Below are 18,380 nucleotides of genomic sequence, written 5' to 3'. Positions count from 1 at the left end.
ATTATTTATTATGGCTTGCCTTTTCTCCAAAACCTCAAAGCAGAATACCAGGATGGGAAAGGTATTCCGTCACTTGATCCTTGCGTGTTGGGTTGAGAACAAATGACCTCTTTTATAGGGCTGAGGATTTGAACCTGGTTCTTGGTCCACGTATAATACCCAAATTATTATATAGAACTATTATCTGTGTCTCTAGGGCCTGTCCAGTGGTTATGGAATTTTTTGTCTCAAAATATGAACTAATCTTCAACTTTATTTATATGAAGGTTAAGCAAATTCTTGAATCTCAAGCAGTGGTGGGATTCAGCCAGTTCGTGCCGGTTTGCATCAGTTCAGTAGAACCGATAGCTAATTTTTTGTTGGATTTCAGTGAACCGGCTGATGTCTTAGCCCTTTTTCTCAAGGCCCAGAACAGCCCACCGGAAGTGCGTGGATGCCACTTCCCAAAAGTCTGTTCTGAGCCTCGGAGGCCCCGCTCAGAATGGACTTCCGGAAGTGGCGTCCGTGTAGAGAACTGGTTGTTCAGGTATTTGAATCCCACCGCTGATCTCAAGCCTGTTAAATAGTTGCTAATAATTATGACAGTGTGATATTTCTATGTCCGGAGGCAATGCCTTTCTGAAATCTAGCTCAGTGTTTCTCAACCTTGTCAACTGTAAGATATGTGGGCTTTAACTCCCAGGATTCCCTGGCAAAGTTTGCCAAAGTTGTAAACACTGGTCTAGCTAATAGAGATAAACAATGGGGTAGTAGGATATTTCTAAATTTTGTGGAAGCATTTATTTGGACATTTTGGGAACCAAACGTTGATTCAGTGGATCTGTGTTCTAAATCAGCAGCACTATTCCTAATGTTCATAGTTCAATTATGTGCTTAACCCTCATACAAATAAAGTTGAAGATTATTTCATATTCTGAGGCAAAAAAATTCCATAAGAGCTGGACAAGTGCCAGAGTAAATCAAAACACAATGTATGTGGACAGGAAATAGATGACAGCAGAAGAAGCAACAGTATCATTTTAAACAAGCAGGGGGTTGGACTAGATGACCTCCAAGGTCCCTTCCAACATCATCATCATCATCATCATTATTGTTATTGTTGTTGTTGTTGTTGTTATTAAATATTAATTCTTCTCCAAAAGAACAAATGTATCATATTTGGAATTATTCCACATTTATCTGAATTATTATTTTAGCAACCTTTTTTTGCTATGATTGCTAAACAAACCATCGCAAATCCAAGCAAATCTAGCTCCCCTCGTTGACTTTGCTTGTCATATGCCCCCAGGGAAGGTCACAACAGCAGTCATGTGATCCTGGGATTCTGCAACCATTGTAAATACCTGCTGGTTGCATGTCACCTGAATTCTGATTGTGTGACTACAGGGACACTATGACAATTGTTAGTGTGAGGACCGGTCATAAGTCACTTTGTTCTGTGCTGTTGTAACTTTGAATAGTTATTGCATGAATGGTCATAAGTCAAAGCAATGGCAAAGACAGCAAATTCTTAATCAGGTATCAAGAACAGCACCAGAACAACACAGGGATGAAGTCCTGCTGGATTTGATTCAACTAAATAGTAATAAACAAAGAACTGTTGTGTTTTATATTTAAAGCGTTGATGGTTATTTCTTTGAAGTTATGTTTTTGTTTGATGGAGGGTCTATTTCTTGCAGGGATATCCCAATGCCTTTAGTCACTTCTGGAGTGGAACATGGTAACTTGAGAGAATTGGCCTTGGCTAGGATGAAGGACTTAGGAACAGAGGTACAACACATAATTTTATTCAGTATTTCTTACATCTACCAGACTATCCTTATCAGTGCTTAGTATAATTGTTTTGGTTTGCAAGATCTGCCCAAAATCATTCGGTAGAGAGATGGGCAGCACACAAATTTATTAAGTATTTTCCTTGCATGTAGGCCTGAGTACAGCCATAAAGATCATTGAAGAAGGGATAGCTTACAAATAGTGAAATCTTGTTTTCTGGAAAGGTACATAATAGGCAGCCGGAAGTTCTTCAAAACAATCGCCTCATCACAGATTAGTTGCATTAAGGTTATTATTCTGTTCATTGTGATGATGGATAAATACACTCCATCGTGCTGACTTTTTTCAAATGTACAGAACTAACATGGAGGAGACGTATGCTTCTGATTTTGGGTTTTTTCCTATCTAAATAATCCTTATTCAGATAAGTGGGAGGGGGAGGTGAATGGGACAGTTATCAGGATTCCTTATGAACACACAAAGAATAGTTCATTCTAGATATGAAAAGGCTGTCTAGAGTCAGCCAAACACAGGACCTGGCCTGAATGTGGCAATTTCACTCTATGGTAACCATATAATTCAGTGGTCCACAACCTTTCCGGCTTTGTGGACCGGGGAGGGGGAGGGAGAGGAAATGATTTTGTGGGGGCAGCAGGTGCGCATGCTTGTATCAACAGCTCCATTTGCACAAGTGGCAGGAACTCTCGCACATGCCTGAAGCGCCATTTGTGCGAACGGCGGGCACCTCGCACAAATGGAACTTCACGGGCATGCATGAGTGCCCGTTGCTCGTGCAAATAGAGCTGTGTGCACAAGCGTACATGTCTGCCGCTTGCATGTACAACCCAGTACTGGGCCATGACCCGGAGGGTTGGGGAGCCCTGATATAGTTGATTTATAAAAGGCTATTCTGGGTTAGCAAGGTATATTTTTTTAAAAAAAAATCTTCTATTTAGAGTAGATGTGTCTTCTTTACGCCTTGAGCTATACAAAGATAATTTATATGCTCTTAGAATTAAAAGGATTTGAAGTGCCACCAATTATTGTTCATGGAAACAGGCTTTTAAAACTTTTTTTTTCTGTTGAGCAAAACACATTGTTGCTTGTCCTCCCTTGGTATACTTAATGTATTTATATAGGATAGAAATAAATAACTGTTTGGACTAAAAGTACATTTGGAACATTGAGAGCATATGGTGGATGCATCCTCCAAGGATGACTGTAATAGGAGACTGCTATAGTAGATGTGGCCAGTCACATAGAGACAAGTTGTTTAACATACAAGTGAGACTTTGTGAAGCCCAAAGGCATTGCTTCAAATCAATTACGTTTATTGAAGTTGGTGCTTTGCTGCATGCCAGGATCCTACTTTTTTAAAAAAAAAAATGTTGGTAGCATAGGGAGCGTAGAAGAGAAAAAGTTGGGAAGTGTTTTGGTGCCCAGGAGCACTTTCATCCATTCCCTGCTGCAGAGGAAAATGTCACATTTTACTCTGTGTACTCAGCTGAGAGGCTGGGATTCTGAGTGATTTGCAGTAGCAGAAGAAAAATGTTGACAGTTATTAGTCTAAATTAGCCAGAATTAAGATGAATACCTTGGGTAGATCAAGATTTGCATGGCACCTAAAGATATTCAGGATTCACAGCAACCTTACTAGTACAGAAGAAAAATGATAAGCAGTATTGCTGTTACTTCCACTGAAAATTTCCTTGAAGAAGAATAGAGTCTGCTGTGCTCAGATTTTTTTGGTTCTTTCAAGCATTGCATCAGACTTCTAGACTGTTTTCAAGGCAGTCAAGATATGAGGTAGTACACCAGCTTTATCTCGGTCCTTGGTAATCACCATTTTACAATATCTGGAAGTCACATTCTTTTCCTCTCCCTCTTTCCCCATAAAGAATGATCACAATTGTTATACCATACTGAACTTGTCATACTTTGGATACTTTGTGCCATTTATGTCACTTGTACATCGACAATCAGGGGTCAACACTACTTGAAACTCTGAGTTAAGAACTAGATGATTTATAGATCAGATCACATGTTGCCTTCTAAAAAGTTTTGGATTACAGTTTTCTTAAACTGTCATCCGAGTCATTCTGCTATGCTTGATAGGAGATAAACATATGTTGCTTGTCTTGTTTTAATGTAATCTCACCCAGAATAAACAATATATTTTTCATCATATTTGAAAGATTCTTGCCCCTAAGCCTTTCTTAGAGAAGCATGGCAAGTTTCTGTCCCTAATCCTTCATGGAAAGTACACTCTACATTTCTGACAAATTTTTCAGGAGTTTCTCTACCTGCACAGCTTTAAATTAGAATGATCACCATCTCTGCTTCAGTATTCATATATCCAATGCAAAATACAGTTAACATTGGTGTCTTATTTTGTGATCACGTGAAGTGTTAATACCACTTTATAACACCTTGGTAAGGCCACACTTGGAATACTGTATCTAGTTTTGCTCACCACGATGCAAAAAAGAATTTAGGAAGAGTACAGAGAAGAGCAACAAAGATGATTAGGGGACTGGAGACTAAAACGGTTGCTGGAATTGGGTATGTCTAGTTTAACCAAGAGAAGGATGAGGGGGGGACAGGATAGTAGTGTTCCAATATCTCAGGGGCTGCCACAAAGAAGAGGGAGTCAAGCTATTCTCCAAAGCACCTGAAGGCAGGACAAGAAGCAATGGATGGAAACTAGTCAAGGAGAGAAGCACCCTAGAACTAAGGAGAAATTTCCTGACAATTAGAACAATTAATCAGTGGAACAACCTGCCTCCAGAAGTGGTGAATGCTCCAACACTGGAAGTTTTAAAGAAGAGACTGGCCAGCCACTTGTCTGAAATGGTATAGGGCTTCCTGCCTGAGAAGGGGATTGGACTAGAAGATTGCTCAAGAAAACTAGTGTCTGCTAATATATGCAATGGATGGACTTTTATTTTATATACTAGGCTTTTCCTTTCTTTTTGCCTAGAGATGTATTAGGAATGGATAAGTAAGTATTTTTATTTTGAAATCTTCCATTCAAATTATCATCTTGTCTATTTTAATTTAATTTTAAACCCTGGAGGAAGCAGTGGTGATGATGAGGGCACTGTTCCTTAGCCTAAATATTTTTCCTGTTGCAATTCTTGTCTGTCTCTTCTTATTTGAAGCTTTGTCACTTTATCTTCCCATCTAGTGCCGTGATGTGAGAACAAGAGAAGTTGGAATACAAGAAATACATCACAAAGTCAGACCCTACCAGGTGAGTTTTGTTTTTTCTGCGTCTGAGTGTTTAAAAAGTGAACTTGACACCCTTTAATAGAGGTTGAGACAGCAGAAATGCTTGTCTTTGTTCCCAAAGTAACAAAAGGAATCTGCCTCTTTATCAAACCAAATCAGTAATCTAAATAACAGTGAATATGTGTTGAATAAAACATCTCAGCTAGTGATTCTCAATTGGTGATACCATCAATAGAAAGTAAAATTGAACCAAATTAGGTGGGATGCAGAATATGCTTAAATGTCCATCTAAGGAGAAAAAGGCACAACTGCATCTCCTGATTCACACTGCTAACCGTGGTTCATCCAGCTTTCTGTCTAACACATCCACTTCTACTCTTGTGGATCCTCATCAGTTTTAAAATTCCTGGAAGAAGAAAAATTATGGCATCTGCCAGAACTTGAAATGATGCTGTTGTGGGTTGCAATGGCCATAGTGTCTATTGCTAGACTAGGGAGTTGAACAATTGCCACTTGGCACTTAGGAGCAACAGAAGCCATCAGAAGTGAAAGGCAATGTGTCATTCCTCTCTGCAAGCCAACTGGGTTGTCCCACATCTATCCCATAACTCTCTTCCTTTCTTTTATAATTTCTGTTAGGCACTGATATTGGCATTGGCCCATGTATGCCCATTGACAGGAATCCAAATTGTCTCCTTTCCCACAGGGCGGCTTTGACTATTGCAAAGATTTATTGGGCATTGATTTTTTCCCTTTCATTTTAACAGCTGTCTTGGTAGAAATTTTCCTCTTAGTAGCCAATAGTAGGAGAAGTAGTGCTTGCTGAATTTCCGTCTCATCCATCATAGTTATCCTAAAGCCATTTTTTTTAGTATCTGAGAATGGAACAAGAAATAGTTAACCTGAGAGCCCTTTATCCAATTCTTTTTTTCCATATCTTTATTTCTGGAAAGATCTAGCTTCTTTGGCAGATGCAGTTATAGGTATAAAAGGTTGAGAATCATTGATCTTGCTTACTTTATTAACAAAAAATTATTCAGTTTTTTAAAAAATATGTTTACTTGGGGGTAAAAAAATCACTTCAGCAAATAAAATTATCATAAGTCAAATAAACATGTTACCAAACATCTCAGCCAATTTAGGCTCAGAAAATTATTTTCCAGTTCAAAAAGCATCCTTATCCATAATTGGGTCTGTGATAGAAAACATTCTATTAACATTTTGTTAACATTCCAGAAAGCTGTGAAAACACTGCTTTTACAGAGAGCCCTCCAGGGCAAACAATGCTATTTAATTGGAGGAAAGTGGGGGCGTTTTTTTTTGGGGGGGGAGGTTTCTAATTTATTGTGGCTCCATGATATTGCTTTGTGGTATGTTTTTAAGAGATGAAAGCTGCCTAAAATCTTTCAACGAGACAGCACACAAATACGTATTGAAATTATAAAATATATTACAGTATAATCAACTGTGGATGATAATTACAATACCTTTTGTTTCTAGTTACGTATTCCAGCAATATAATAATCCACCATGGAACTCTAGTTCCTGGAGGTAGTTTAGAAGTGCACAAGGTCAAACAAAGTGAAGATCAATCCAGATTAGAGGCTACGGCTATGGAAGATGATCTTTCTGCATGGAGGTGTTCATTCTGTTCTGACTGAGGAGGCTCAGGTGGCAGCAGAACTCTGGAATGAATCTTAATAACTCGACCAGTAAACTGGTTGCAAGGGAAGAGAGCCAATCTGCACTAGTGGCAGGTTAAAATTTCAAGATGCTTGTGATGAAACCGCCTTTGAAGAAAACTTGCAGAACTGAAAATGTGCCCATTTGAATACTAGTGATACAACTATCAGACTTTATGACAGATAGACAGCACCAGCTGAACTAGTTGCCAGTGTATTGGAAGCTGGTTTAAACTGCAAGTGTTTATTTCATATTTAGACCTTGGAAGAAGATTAAAGTTGAGGGTAAACAACTCAAACTGCATGTTGCCCCCGGAACTGTCTGTCCTGCTGCTGTGATTTGGTTACAAATCTCCACCAAAAAATGCAGTTCGTATAAAAAGTTAGTGGTAGAACTTCATTGATGTACAAATTATCTGTATTAAATCAGTTCATTGATTATAAATCGGTATCTGGAACATTTGCAAAGAGCTGATGGTTATCATTAAATTCCTACATAGCACAACACCAGGATTCATCACACAACTCCTTTTTGGAATTAAATCTGCCTCTCCAGTCTAGTAATCTATAGAAAGCCCCTGAGAGCTCCTCTTCCAGGTGAGAAATACAGGGTATAGATGAATCTTCTCTGTGGTATCCCTGCTTTCTCAAGCTTCCCCGGGAAGTATGTATGGTCCCAACTCTACTTGCATTTTGAAAGGAAATTAAAACAGTTCTATTTTGCTATTAGCTCACGTTGATTGGGGGATTCTATCATAGGATATTATAGCAAATGGATTACGTTAATTAAAAGCAGCAGGGTTATTTTCCATTAGATGTTGGTAGGAAATAAAATTAAAATCTTTAAGCCCTAGATTATGCTTAAAACGTTAAACTTGAGAAAGCCATAGCATATGAGAGCCATGGTGGCAGAATGGTTAGACTGCAGTATTGCAGGCTAATTCAGCTCACTGCCAGGAGTTCGATCCTGACTGGCTCATGGTTGTCTCAGCCTTCCATCCTTTTGAAGTTGGTAAAATGAGGACCCAGATTGTTGGGGGTGATACGCTGACTTTGTAAACTGCATAGAGACAGCTGTAAAGCACTATGGAGCAGTATATAAGTCTAAGTGCTATTATTATTCCCAACACTCTAGAAAATCCTCAGTTTATATGAAATAACCCAAGTACATCACATCATGTTCTGTATCAAGATTTATGTAGCTTGGCCAGCTATATAACCTGATTATCAGAAGCCACAAGAAGATTTTATAATAGATTAGCAGAAGCAAGGTTGAGTCTAGAATTCAAAGTCCAGTACCAATGGATGTTCAGGAATTTGAGCAACAAAGCAGGAACAAGGTGAAGAAATTTGGGCAGTCTCGGCAAGCATAGCTACATAGAAGAACCAAGCTGTCACTGACATTGTGTTTAAATTCTCTCAAGCAGAGGTTTATGAAATGGAAGCTCCTGGCCTCTGCCTAGATAGCATCAGAGCTTATCAGAGCTGGATCAGAAAGAGAGCTCCTGGACCTCTTGAAGAAGAGAGGCTATTTGGGAGATGGGACAAGGCAGGAGTTCTTAACTAATGTAAAACAAAATTCCTAAGGAGATACTGTAGGGCTATCTTCAAGTGTTTCCTCGAGAGCAGCAACTGAACTAACCCAACCATAACCAATCAACAATTAATAAGTTCATCTTGTGAAAACCTCCAGAAACTTCACAGTATCAGGAGTCAGAACCATCTCTTCAATCCCAAATTTGAGCTGGCCTCATGTAGAGGGGCCCATAGTCTTCATGTCTAGTGACTAGACCTATTTGTTTCTACATTGCATGTAGTGCAGAAGTGTTCAAAACCTATCTCTTTTTACTTCTGGAGTACTAAGAGCCTAAGAAGAGACTTTGATTAGACAAGCATCCTATCTTTTGTAATATTTTGTTCCCATTTTGTGGCCAGCCATAAGCAAAAAAAAATGTATATATTGTGGCTAAACACGATGCTTCTTCATAGATTCTCAGCAGAAAGTGATGACAGGCCACAAATGCTTAGGTCTCTTCTGAGAAGTGTTCTTGTGATTTTCTACAAAAGATGTTTTCATTAAACATTTTAACTTCTGTGAAAAGACAATAATCACACTTTTTGACTCTTATCTGGGTTGTTAAAAATCCATCTATTGTGACCTGCACATAGTGAAAATATTTCATGCTGTTTTTCTCCTGCACAGAGAATTGCCTACATCACCATGAAATTGGCTTTGGTCTGTTTTGAGTGCTGCCCAGTTTTTAGACTGTCTAATATCATTTATCAACCTTTTGGCTCTTCTTTCACTTTTGACCAGGTTGAACTGGTCCGGAGAGACTATGTGGCCAATGGTGGTTGGGAGACTTTTCTTGCTTATGAAGATCCTCAACAGGACATTCTGATTGGACTTTTACGTTTGCGGAAGTGTTCGGAGGACACATTCAGACCTGAGCTGAAGGGTGGTGTTTCCATTGTCCGGGAACTCCATGTCTATGGGAGTGTGGTTCCTGTCAGCAGCCGAGATCCCTCTAAATTCCAGCATCAGGTAACTGCAGCTTATTAAAGTAAACAGTAGCAGCAACATGTAGAATTAATCCATTTGACTTTGATGGAGAATTGATTTTTGACCTTTTGAATAGGGTATCATTTTATGATAAATGTAAAAGAAAGTAAAGTCTCCTTTGAGTAAGGCTGAACTCCGGATGATCTTGATTAGGTAATTCTCTTGGCAATAAGAAGGATGTAGTTGGTCACTACATTCATTCTAAGGATACTTTTTAAAATTCCTAATCTAGCTATGATATTTCCTGGTAGTTTCATATCAAAATAGAAATTAAGACTACTTCTGTTTAGGTTTTTGAAATCAGCCACTAGCACCTAATTTGGACTTTTTAACTGTAGCATTATTTTTACTCCAATCAATGACATACATGTTATTTCAATAATGTGTCATGATTCCGACTAATGAATTCCTATAGCCTGTATCCTTTCAGTGCTACTTCCTTTGTCTACTCAGATGCTAGTCTCCACTGCTACAGTTTCTTTTGAAAGATTGCATATACTTCCTTGTACAGTGCATACAGGTGAGATGCTAGCAGTTAGTTGCCAGATGTAGACAAATGGTGGCTCCTGGAGGGAGATTTTTTTTGTAAAAGTATGAAGAAAACATTTTCTTCTTTTTTATTTTGTCAAGTGTTATGGTGGAAAAATCAGAAATTAGATATAAAAAATATTTCATAATTCTTTAAAATTATTATTATTATTATTATTAATATTAACCCCCAGTGGTAAGGCGTCCCCCCAGGAGCCCCCCAGGGATGTCAACAGACCCCTGGGGTGGGGTCAGAAGTTGGGCAGCTGAGATGGGCAATGTGCTGTCCGCTGCCGCCCCGAATCAGCTGTAGAGGTGCCGGGACATCCCCGCCCCACCGCCTGGGCCGTTGGCGGCCGTTTTAAATGGGGCCAGCATCCTCGCTCTGCCTCAGCCGCCTGATCTACTCTGGGCGGCGGCGGCGGCGGCGTCTCCGAAGGATCAAAGGAGACGCCGCAGATCAGCTGTGAGGCGGAGGCGGCGAAAGCGAAAGCGGTGAGAGCGCCCCAAGCCCAAAGCCGGCCATCTTCCCAGGGGGCTGGAAACAGCGGAGGCGGCACACCACCTGAGCCGCTGCGGCTGCACAGCCAGCTGAATTGCGGCCGACGCCTCCGCTCTACCTCGGCTCCCCTGGCCCGCTCCCGGGCAACGGCGGCGTCTCCGAGGATCAGAGGAGGCGCCGCGGATCAGCTGGGCGGTGGAAGAGGCGGCAGCGGAGACGACGGTGACCGGGACTGCTTCTCCAGGCCCAGTCATCCGCCACCCAGGGGCCTAGACAGCGGCGGTAGCGCTGTCGGCGTGGCATCTCCGGCCCGCCCCCTGTACCGCTGCTGCCGTTACAACCATCCTGAGCGGGGCCGGAGTTGCTGTTCTGCCTCGGCTGCCTAATCTGCTCCCGGATAGCGGCGGCGTCTCCGAGTGATCAAGGAGACGCCGCAGACCAGCTTTACGACGGTAACGGCAGCGAATGGGTGCCAACGACTCCTCTATGCCCTATACGGCGGAAGCGGCGGCAACGAAGGCGAGGACGGTGGTGACATCCTCTCCGGGCCCCGGTCGACCGTTTTTGCCCAGGGCCCTCTGACAGCGGCGGTAGCGGCGGAGGCGAGGCATCTACGGCACACACCCTGAGCCACCTCGTCGAGGCACCTTGAACGGAGACGGCAACAGCAGCGGCATGACACCAGGGACTCCCATACCTCTGGGAGGCCACGCTCTGGATGGTCCCCAACCAATAGGGGCCTATGGAGCTGCGGCCGGGAACAACGCCCAGAGGATCAGGGAGGGAACTGTTTGGGCGGCTGAACCACCAGAGCTGACACCAATTAATGAATCCCTCCATCTTGCCTTCTACCCACTCTCAACCACCCTTGCCCATTCTCGCCCCACAGGACATAACGGGCCTGGGTGCAAGCCACGGTGGCAGAGTGGCTTGGCTGTACACCTGCAACCCCATAGAGGTGAGAGCTCCATGGGGTATGCTTCACCCAGAGTACGTTCTGGACCACCCCCGGAAGCAGAGACACAACCCATTGTGAGAGGATGAGGAGTGGCCTGCTTCTGGGGGTTCGCCCGGCCAAGTGGCAGTGGCAGGGCGATGATCCAAAACGCACCTACCCGACTCGACCCTCCTGCAAATTCACCATCCAGGGGACTGCCTTCCCGGAACCCCTTGTGACTATGCTCGTTCAATACTCCAGCACAGTACTACACGCCCTCAGGGGTTCCCCACTCTCCTGGGTGCGACCCGCCTGCATCACATCCAATCTCGATGACGGGCCCAACCACTGGGCCTCTGAGAGATGGCCGGGCAGGGTCAGGGGCCTCCAGCATAAGCCCAACAAGAGGCCCCTGATTAAGTTCTTAGTTAAGTTTTTTGTGGGGTTAGGGAGGGGGGAGGGAGAAGACTATGGTTGCGCAGGAAAGGCACGCCTTCCAGCCACCATAACTCATGCCAGGCCCACGACCGTTCGCGACGGTGTACAACGAGGACCAGTCGCCGATAATACCCAGTGGCGTACTGACAAACATCCCATTCCCAGGATGGTGGGGAATGGCAGAAGGTGCACAGACAGAGGGCCGTATCGTCACCGGGAGTGTCATCTCCGCTCTGTACAAGCGGTGAGACGCTCCGACCCTCTGTACTCCCCCGGAGGACCCGGGAGCAAAGGTGTGCACCCTCCCATGCTAAGGCTGGTCTACCTGAATGCAAGGTTCGTAGCTAACAAAGCTCACCTCATTCGTGACCTAGTGGAGAGCGAGCATGCGGACCTGGCTTGCATCACGGAAACCTGGCTGGGCCCAGAGGATGGTGTCCCTCTGGTTGACCTCTGCCCGCCAGGTTTCCAGGTGCTGCACCAGCCTCGGGCCCATGGGAGGGGCGGGGGAGTGGCAGTTATCATCAGGGAATCCCTTAGCCCGCGAGAGACCACCGTCCCTCAGATGGTCGGGTGTGAGTCTCTCCTACTGAGATACGGCCCAGGGGCGCAGTTGGGCCTGCTGCTGGCGTACCTACCACCTAATCGTGCAGCGGCGGCCCTGCCCGAGCTACTTGATGCCCTCTCAGGGTTGGTGGTTGAATTCCCAAGACTCATGGTCTTGGGCGACTTTAATCTACCGTCCCTGGGAGGATCGTCCGAACTGGCTCGGGAGTTCATGGCTTCCATGGCGGCCATGGACCTGTCGCAAATAATTTCTGGACCGACTCATGAGAGAGGCCACACCCCAGACTTGGTGTTCTTGTCTGGACGGTGGCGTGATGATATCGGTGGGGGTGCCACAACTGTTACGCCCCTGTCATGGACCGATCACCACCTCCTGCGGCTAGACTTCCCCCTTGCCACCCCCCACCTTGGGTGCATGGTGCCAGTCAGATGGTACCGCCCTAGGCGCCTAATGGACCCTGATAAGTTCCAGGCAGCGCTTAGGGACACGCATGCACTCCCTGCTCACAGCTCGGCGGATGCCTTAGTGGAAGCCTGGGAAAAGGCAGCCACGGAGGCTCTGGACCGAGTTGTACCCTTGCGGCCTCTGACCCGGCGCAGATCCCAGCGAGCCCCATGGTTCACCGAGGGGCTCCAGGAGATGAAGCGTCGGAGACGGGGCCTAGAGAGCCGTTGGAGATCCAGTCGATCCGAATCCGACCGATTGCGACTAAGAATCCTCACCAGGTCTTATCTCGCTGCGATAAGGGTGGCAAAATCCAACTACTTTTCCACCCTCATCGCGTCCGCAGATAATCGCCCGGCTGCCTTGTTCAGGGTGACTCGCTCCCTATTAAACCAAGAGGTGAGGGAGGAACCCTTGCAGGGTCGAGCCGAGGAATTCGGTCAATATGTGCTGGATAAAATTGCTCAGATTCAAACTGGCCTGGACTCCAACTGGGCTGAGATGGAAGAACAAGACATGGACAGTCTTGTCGACGTCATCTGGGAAGAATTTGATCCTGTAACTCCTAAGGAAGTGGACAGGATTATGAGAAGGTTGAGCTCCTCCACATGCTTACTGGACCCGTGCCCTTCCTGGCTGGCCTATGCAGCTCAAGAGGGGACACGAGGCTGGTTCCTAGCGGTCATCTCTGCTTCTCTGAGTGAGGGTCACTTCCCCACCGCCTTGAAGGAGGCGGTGGTGAGACCTCTCCTCAAGAAGCCCACCTTGGACCCATCCTCTTTGAATAACTTTCGTCCTGTCTCCAATCTTCGCTTCCTTGCGAAGGTTGTTGAGAGCGTGGTGGCGCACCAACTTCCTCAGATCCTGGATGAAGCGGTTTATCTAGACCCGTACCAATCGGGTTTCAGGCCGGGCTACAGCACGGAGACGGCATTGGTCGCTCTGATGAATGATCTCTGGAGAGCCCGGGACAGGGGTCATTCCTCTGTCCTAGTCTTATTAGACCTCTCGGCGGCTTTCGATACCATCGACCATGGTATCTTGCTGCGACGCCTCAGGGGACTGGGAGTGGGAGGCACGGTTCTGCGTTGGTTCTCCTCCTTTCTCCAGGGTCGCTCGCAGTCGGTGCTGACAGGGGGACAGAGGTCGACCCCGAGGCCTCTCGCTTGCGGAGTCCCTCAGGGGTCGGTACTCTCGCCTCTCCTGTTCAACATCTACATGAAACCGCTGGGTGAGATCATTCGCAGTTTTGGAGTAGGGTACCATCAGTATGCTGATGACACCCAGCTTTTTATCTCAACTCCAAACAATATCAGTGATGCCCTAGACGTGATGTCCCGCTGCCTGAAAGCGGTCCGGGAATGGATGGGGAGGAACAGGCTTCAACTGAACCCGGACAAGACTGAATGGCTGTACGTACCGGCAAGCCAGGATATTCAGAACGTCCCATTGCTTAACATCGGGGACAAGTTACTACCCCCTGTTGATAGGGCCCGCAACCTGGGTGTCCTCCTAGACTCACAGCTCTCCCTGGAAGACCACATAGGAGCTGTGACCAAGGGGGCCTTCTCCCGGGTTCGACTAGTTCGCCAACTACGGCCTTATCTGGACCTGGATTCCTTACGTACAGTCACCCATGCCCTTGTGACCTCTCGCCTAGACTATTGTAACGCTCTCTACATGGGGCTGCCCTTGAGATCCACTCGGAAGCTTCAACTGGTGCAAAGTGCAGCGGCACGGACACTCTTGGGAGCCTCCCGATACTCCCATATCACACCTCTCCTCCGTGCGCTGCACTGGCTTCCGGTTGCCTTCCGTGTGAAGTTCAAGGTGCTAACGATGACATACAAAGCCCTACATGGCATGGGTCCGGACTACCTACGGGAGCACCTTCTGCCAATGTCAGCACCCCACCATCCTGTGCGCTCCCACAGAGAGGGCCTCCTCAGGGTGCCACCGCTCAAGGAATGTCGGCTGGTGGCCCCCAGGGGGAGGGCATTCTCAGTGGGTGCGCCAGCCCTCTGGAACAGCTTACCAACCGAAATCCGGATGGCCCCCGACCTCCGTACCTTCCGACGCGACTTAAAAACCTTCCTGTTCCAGCAGTCCGGCCTGGCATGATAGCTTTAATTGGGGTCCCAGTTTGTTTTTACTATTGTTTTTTATTGTTTTTTATTGTTCAATCTGTATACCTTCCTTCCTCTGTACACCGCCCCGAGTCCCTCGGGAGAAGGGCGGTCTATAAAAACAAATAAATAAATAAATAAATAAATAAGAAGAAGAAGAAGAAGAAAAAGAAGAAGAAGAAGAAGAAAAAAAGTAGTAGTAGTAGTAGTAGTAGTAGTAGTAGTAGTAGTAGTAGTTGGAAAGGACCTTGGAGTTCATCTAGTCCAACCCCCTGCTCAGGCAGGAAACCCTATACCATTTCAGGCAAATGGCTGTCCAGTCTCCTCTTAAAAACTTCCAGTGTTGGAGCATTCACCACCTCTGGAGGCAGGTTGTTCCACTGGTTAATTGTTCTAACTGTCAGGAAGTTTCTCCTTAGTTCTAGGTTGCTTCTCTCCTTGACTAGTTTCCATCCGTTGCTTCTTGTCCTGCTTTCAGGTGCTTTGGAGAATAGCTTGACTCCCTCTTCTTTGTGGCAGCCCCTGAGCTATTGGAACACTGCTATCATGTCACCCCACACCCTTCTCTTCATTAAACTACACATACCCAATTCCAGCAACCGTTCCCTATATGTTTTAGCCTCCAGTCCCCCAATCATCTTTGTTGCTCTTCTCTGTACTCTTTCTAGAGTCTCAACATCTTTTTTACATCGTGGTGACCCAAACTGGATACAGTATTACAGGTGTGGCCTTACCAAGGCATTGTAAACTGGTATTAATACTTCACGTGAAGTATATAAGAATTAATATTTTTCCCCTTGGGTTGAGAAAAATGCCTTTTATAACACATTTTAAACAGGCTATCTAATGTAAATGTTTCTCAGTAGCAGTTTCATTGTTTGAACAATAATTCCTGTATATTCGAGTGCCGCGTAGCAGAGTGAGTGCCTGTTACTCATCCCAGCTTCTGCCAACCTAGCAGTTCGAAAGCACATAAAAATGCAAGTAGAAAAATAGGGACCACTACGGTGGGAAGATAACAGCGTTCCGTGCGCCTTTGGCATCTAGTCATGCCGGCCACATGACCACGGAGTCGTCCTCGGAAAAGCGCTGGCTGTTCGGCTTTGAAACGGAGATGAGTACCGGCCCCAAGAGTTGGAAACAACTAGCACACCTGTGCGGGGGAACCTTTACCTTTACCTTTATATATACTTGCTTTCTCTAATATTGGTATATTAGCAGTTTTTTTTCTACAGGAGCCAGAAAGATGTTCTTTACTGGCATATTTTGCAGTAAATCCCAGTGAACTTTATTTATTAATTTTTTATGCCTCATGTGACTAAAAAAATTAAATAACTCTGAATTATCTTTGACACCAGTGGTCAACCACTTCCTTGCTGGAGACTGTGTAAAATTGCTATTAATTACTAATACCAATAGAATTAATTGTTGGAGCATCTGATTGACATGTGTCATTGTTTCTTATGGATCTATTCCATTGTCTTCTAATTTGATATTTTCCATGTGTCTTCATCAACTACAACTGCCATAATTTTCTTCCATATGTGAGAGAAGACTAGTTTATATATATATATTTGTTTGTGTGTGTGCGTGTGCATGCATCTTTGAGTCAGTATTTACTCCTAATAATTCCCTTCACAAGCCCCTGCAGTTTTCTTGGCAATATTTTGGAAGTGGTTTGCCATTCCTTTCGTCCTAGGGCTGAGAGAGAGTGACTAGTTCATCTACTAGCTTTGTGCCTAAGACAGGACTAGAACTCAGCGTCCCATTTTCCAGGATGGTGCCTTAACCATTATGCTAAACTGGCTCTCTTTTTCTATAATTTGGCTTCACTAAGGTGAGTCCTTACCTTATCTATTTCTGGATTGATATCAAGTGCAACCAATAATGACATAGAACAATCCAGCTAAAGGTCAGTTCTTTATATGCTTATACCAAATAGACAGACTCTTACCATACTTAACCTATGCTACTCTAATCCTAGTGCATATACTCTGGGAGATGGTAGCTATCCTTATTCTCTTTCTCTGATCCAGCTCTGGGTTGTGTTGTCTCTTGTCTCATCCCCTCTGCTTGGAATGTACTCCCTTCTTCATGAGAAACCTTAACCCTTTCATTCTAGTCCATCACACTCCCCCCTTCCCTTTAGCAGACACATTCCATTACATCTATAGATAGACTTTGTAGAGATGATCTTCACTATTTACATTTTTGTTATGGCACTAAAACTAGTATATTGGCAAGGATATTTCCAGCTTGACTTTCTCCATGACGCTCTGTTTTTCTGGGTAGCAGAAATTTCTTTTTGCTTATTGGTTCATTCAACCCTAGGGGAGCCTTCACTTACACTATGTTGGTAAGACCCAGATTGCCTATGTCAAGCCCAGATATGATAACATCCATGGAATAAGTTCTCGCCTTATCAGCCGTGGTGGTGAAGTGGTTAGAATGCAGTATTGCAGGCTAATTCTTTTTTTCCCCAAATTTTATTGATTTTCTAACATTACATATTCTAATATTTGAAAAACAGCGTGGTGGCTGGGTAGTAGTAATTCAATTACATACAGATATCATAAGTACAGATTTCAAATTGCTACCATAAACATTTCCTCTCTTTTTCCCTTCATATATACTGTCTATTTGTAAATTTAAAGACAGGTTTTATCCTATCAATCACATAGAAAATAACTTTCTTACATATATCCATAGTTTTTAGTTTACACATTTTCTAATTGTTTTAACATACAATCTTTTAGACAATGACCTAATAGATTTTTCAATTTTAATTTCCACTAACATTTAGATCAGGGGTGTCAAACGCAATTTCATTGAGGGCCACATCAGCATTGTGGTTACCCTTGAGGGGCCGGGTGGGTGTGGCCCTCTCCTCACAGCGCTGAGAGGCTGAGCCAGACAGCACAAATCTGAAGAGAACCACAATGCTGCCCAGCCCCTAGCCTGCCCGAAGTAGGCAGGGCCATGTGCTGGCCACTTCCAGGCGATGGTGCATTTCTTCATTCCTCACAAAGGGTGATAACTCCCCAGCATGCGCCCAGGGAGCAGGGCCGATGCAGCAGGGGCCGGTCGCTCACTGTTTCCAGGATGGCTTCGCGGGCCACATGAAACCACTTCGCGGGCCGAATCTGGCCCCCGGTCCTTGTGTTTGACATGTCTGATTTAGATTTAACGTTTGATATCATTCCCAAGATTCTTATTCATCTATCACTATTCCTCACAAAATCTAATATTCAAAATACACATCCCATTTACTTAACTTCTCACCCTCTATGTCAACAAATTAAGGATACAATATGATATCCTTTTTGCTAATTTTCAGGGTTTTTTAAGTAGTAATCAAAATTTATTTTTATTTCAATATTTAATACTTCCTCTTTGTATCTGCTATCTCTTGCTTAAACTGATAATTTTTGTTTTTAACATTCCATATAGACCTATTTATTACTTTCAACAATGTTTTAGCTTATCTACATTATTCACCTTTACATGACCTCTATGCATAAATCAATATTCAAATTAGCTATTAGTATTTATACTGCTAAATTTTAATGACTAAATTTTTTTCTTTAT

At 44.3% G+C, this 18,380-nt stretch overlaps 1 protein-coding gene across 3 annotated transcripts in view; it reads left to right on the top strand.

The window, feature by feature from the left end:
* Window positions 1-18,380, top strand: part of ELP3 (elongator acetyltransferase complex subunit 3) — a 198,205-nt gene that overhangs the window by 72,246 nt on the left and 107,579 nt on the right. For all 3 annotated transcript variants that reach the window (XM_083348432.1, XM_083348433.1, XM_083348434.1), the window contains exons 11-13: window positions 1,680-1,770; window positions 4,961-5,026; window positions 9,004-9,231. In XM_083348432.1, the coding sequence (XP_083204558.1) occupies window positions 1,680-1,770; window positions 4,961-5,026; window positions 9,004-9,231 (385 nt within the window). The remainder of the gene's footprint in view (window positions 1-1,679; window positions 1,771-4,960; window positions 5,027-9,003; window positions 9,232-18,380) is intronic.

The sequence above is a fragment of the Vipera ursinii genome (assembly GCF_947247035.1).
Source record: "Vipera ursinii genome assembly, chromosome: 1".
NCBI lineage: Eukaryota > Metazoa > Chordata > Lepidosauria > Squamata > Viperidae > Vipera > Vipera ursinii.
The sequence above is the reverse complement of the archived record's forward strand: the minus strand, read 5'-3'. Positions and strand labels throughout refer to the sequence as shown.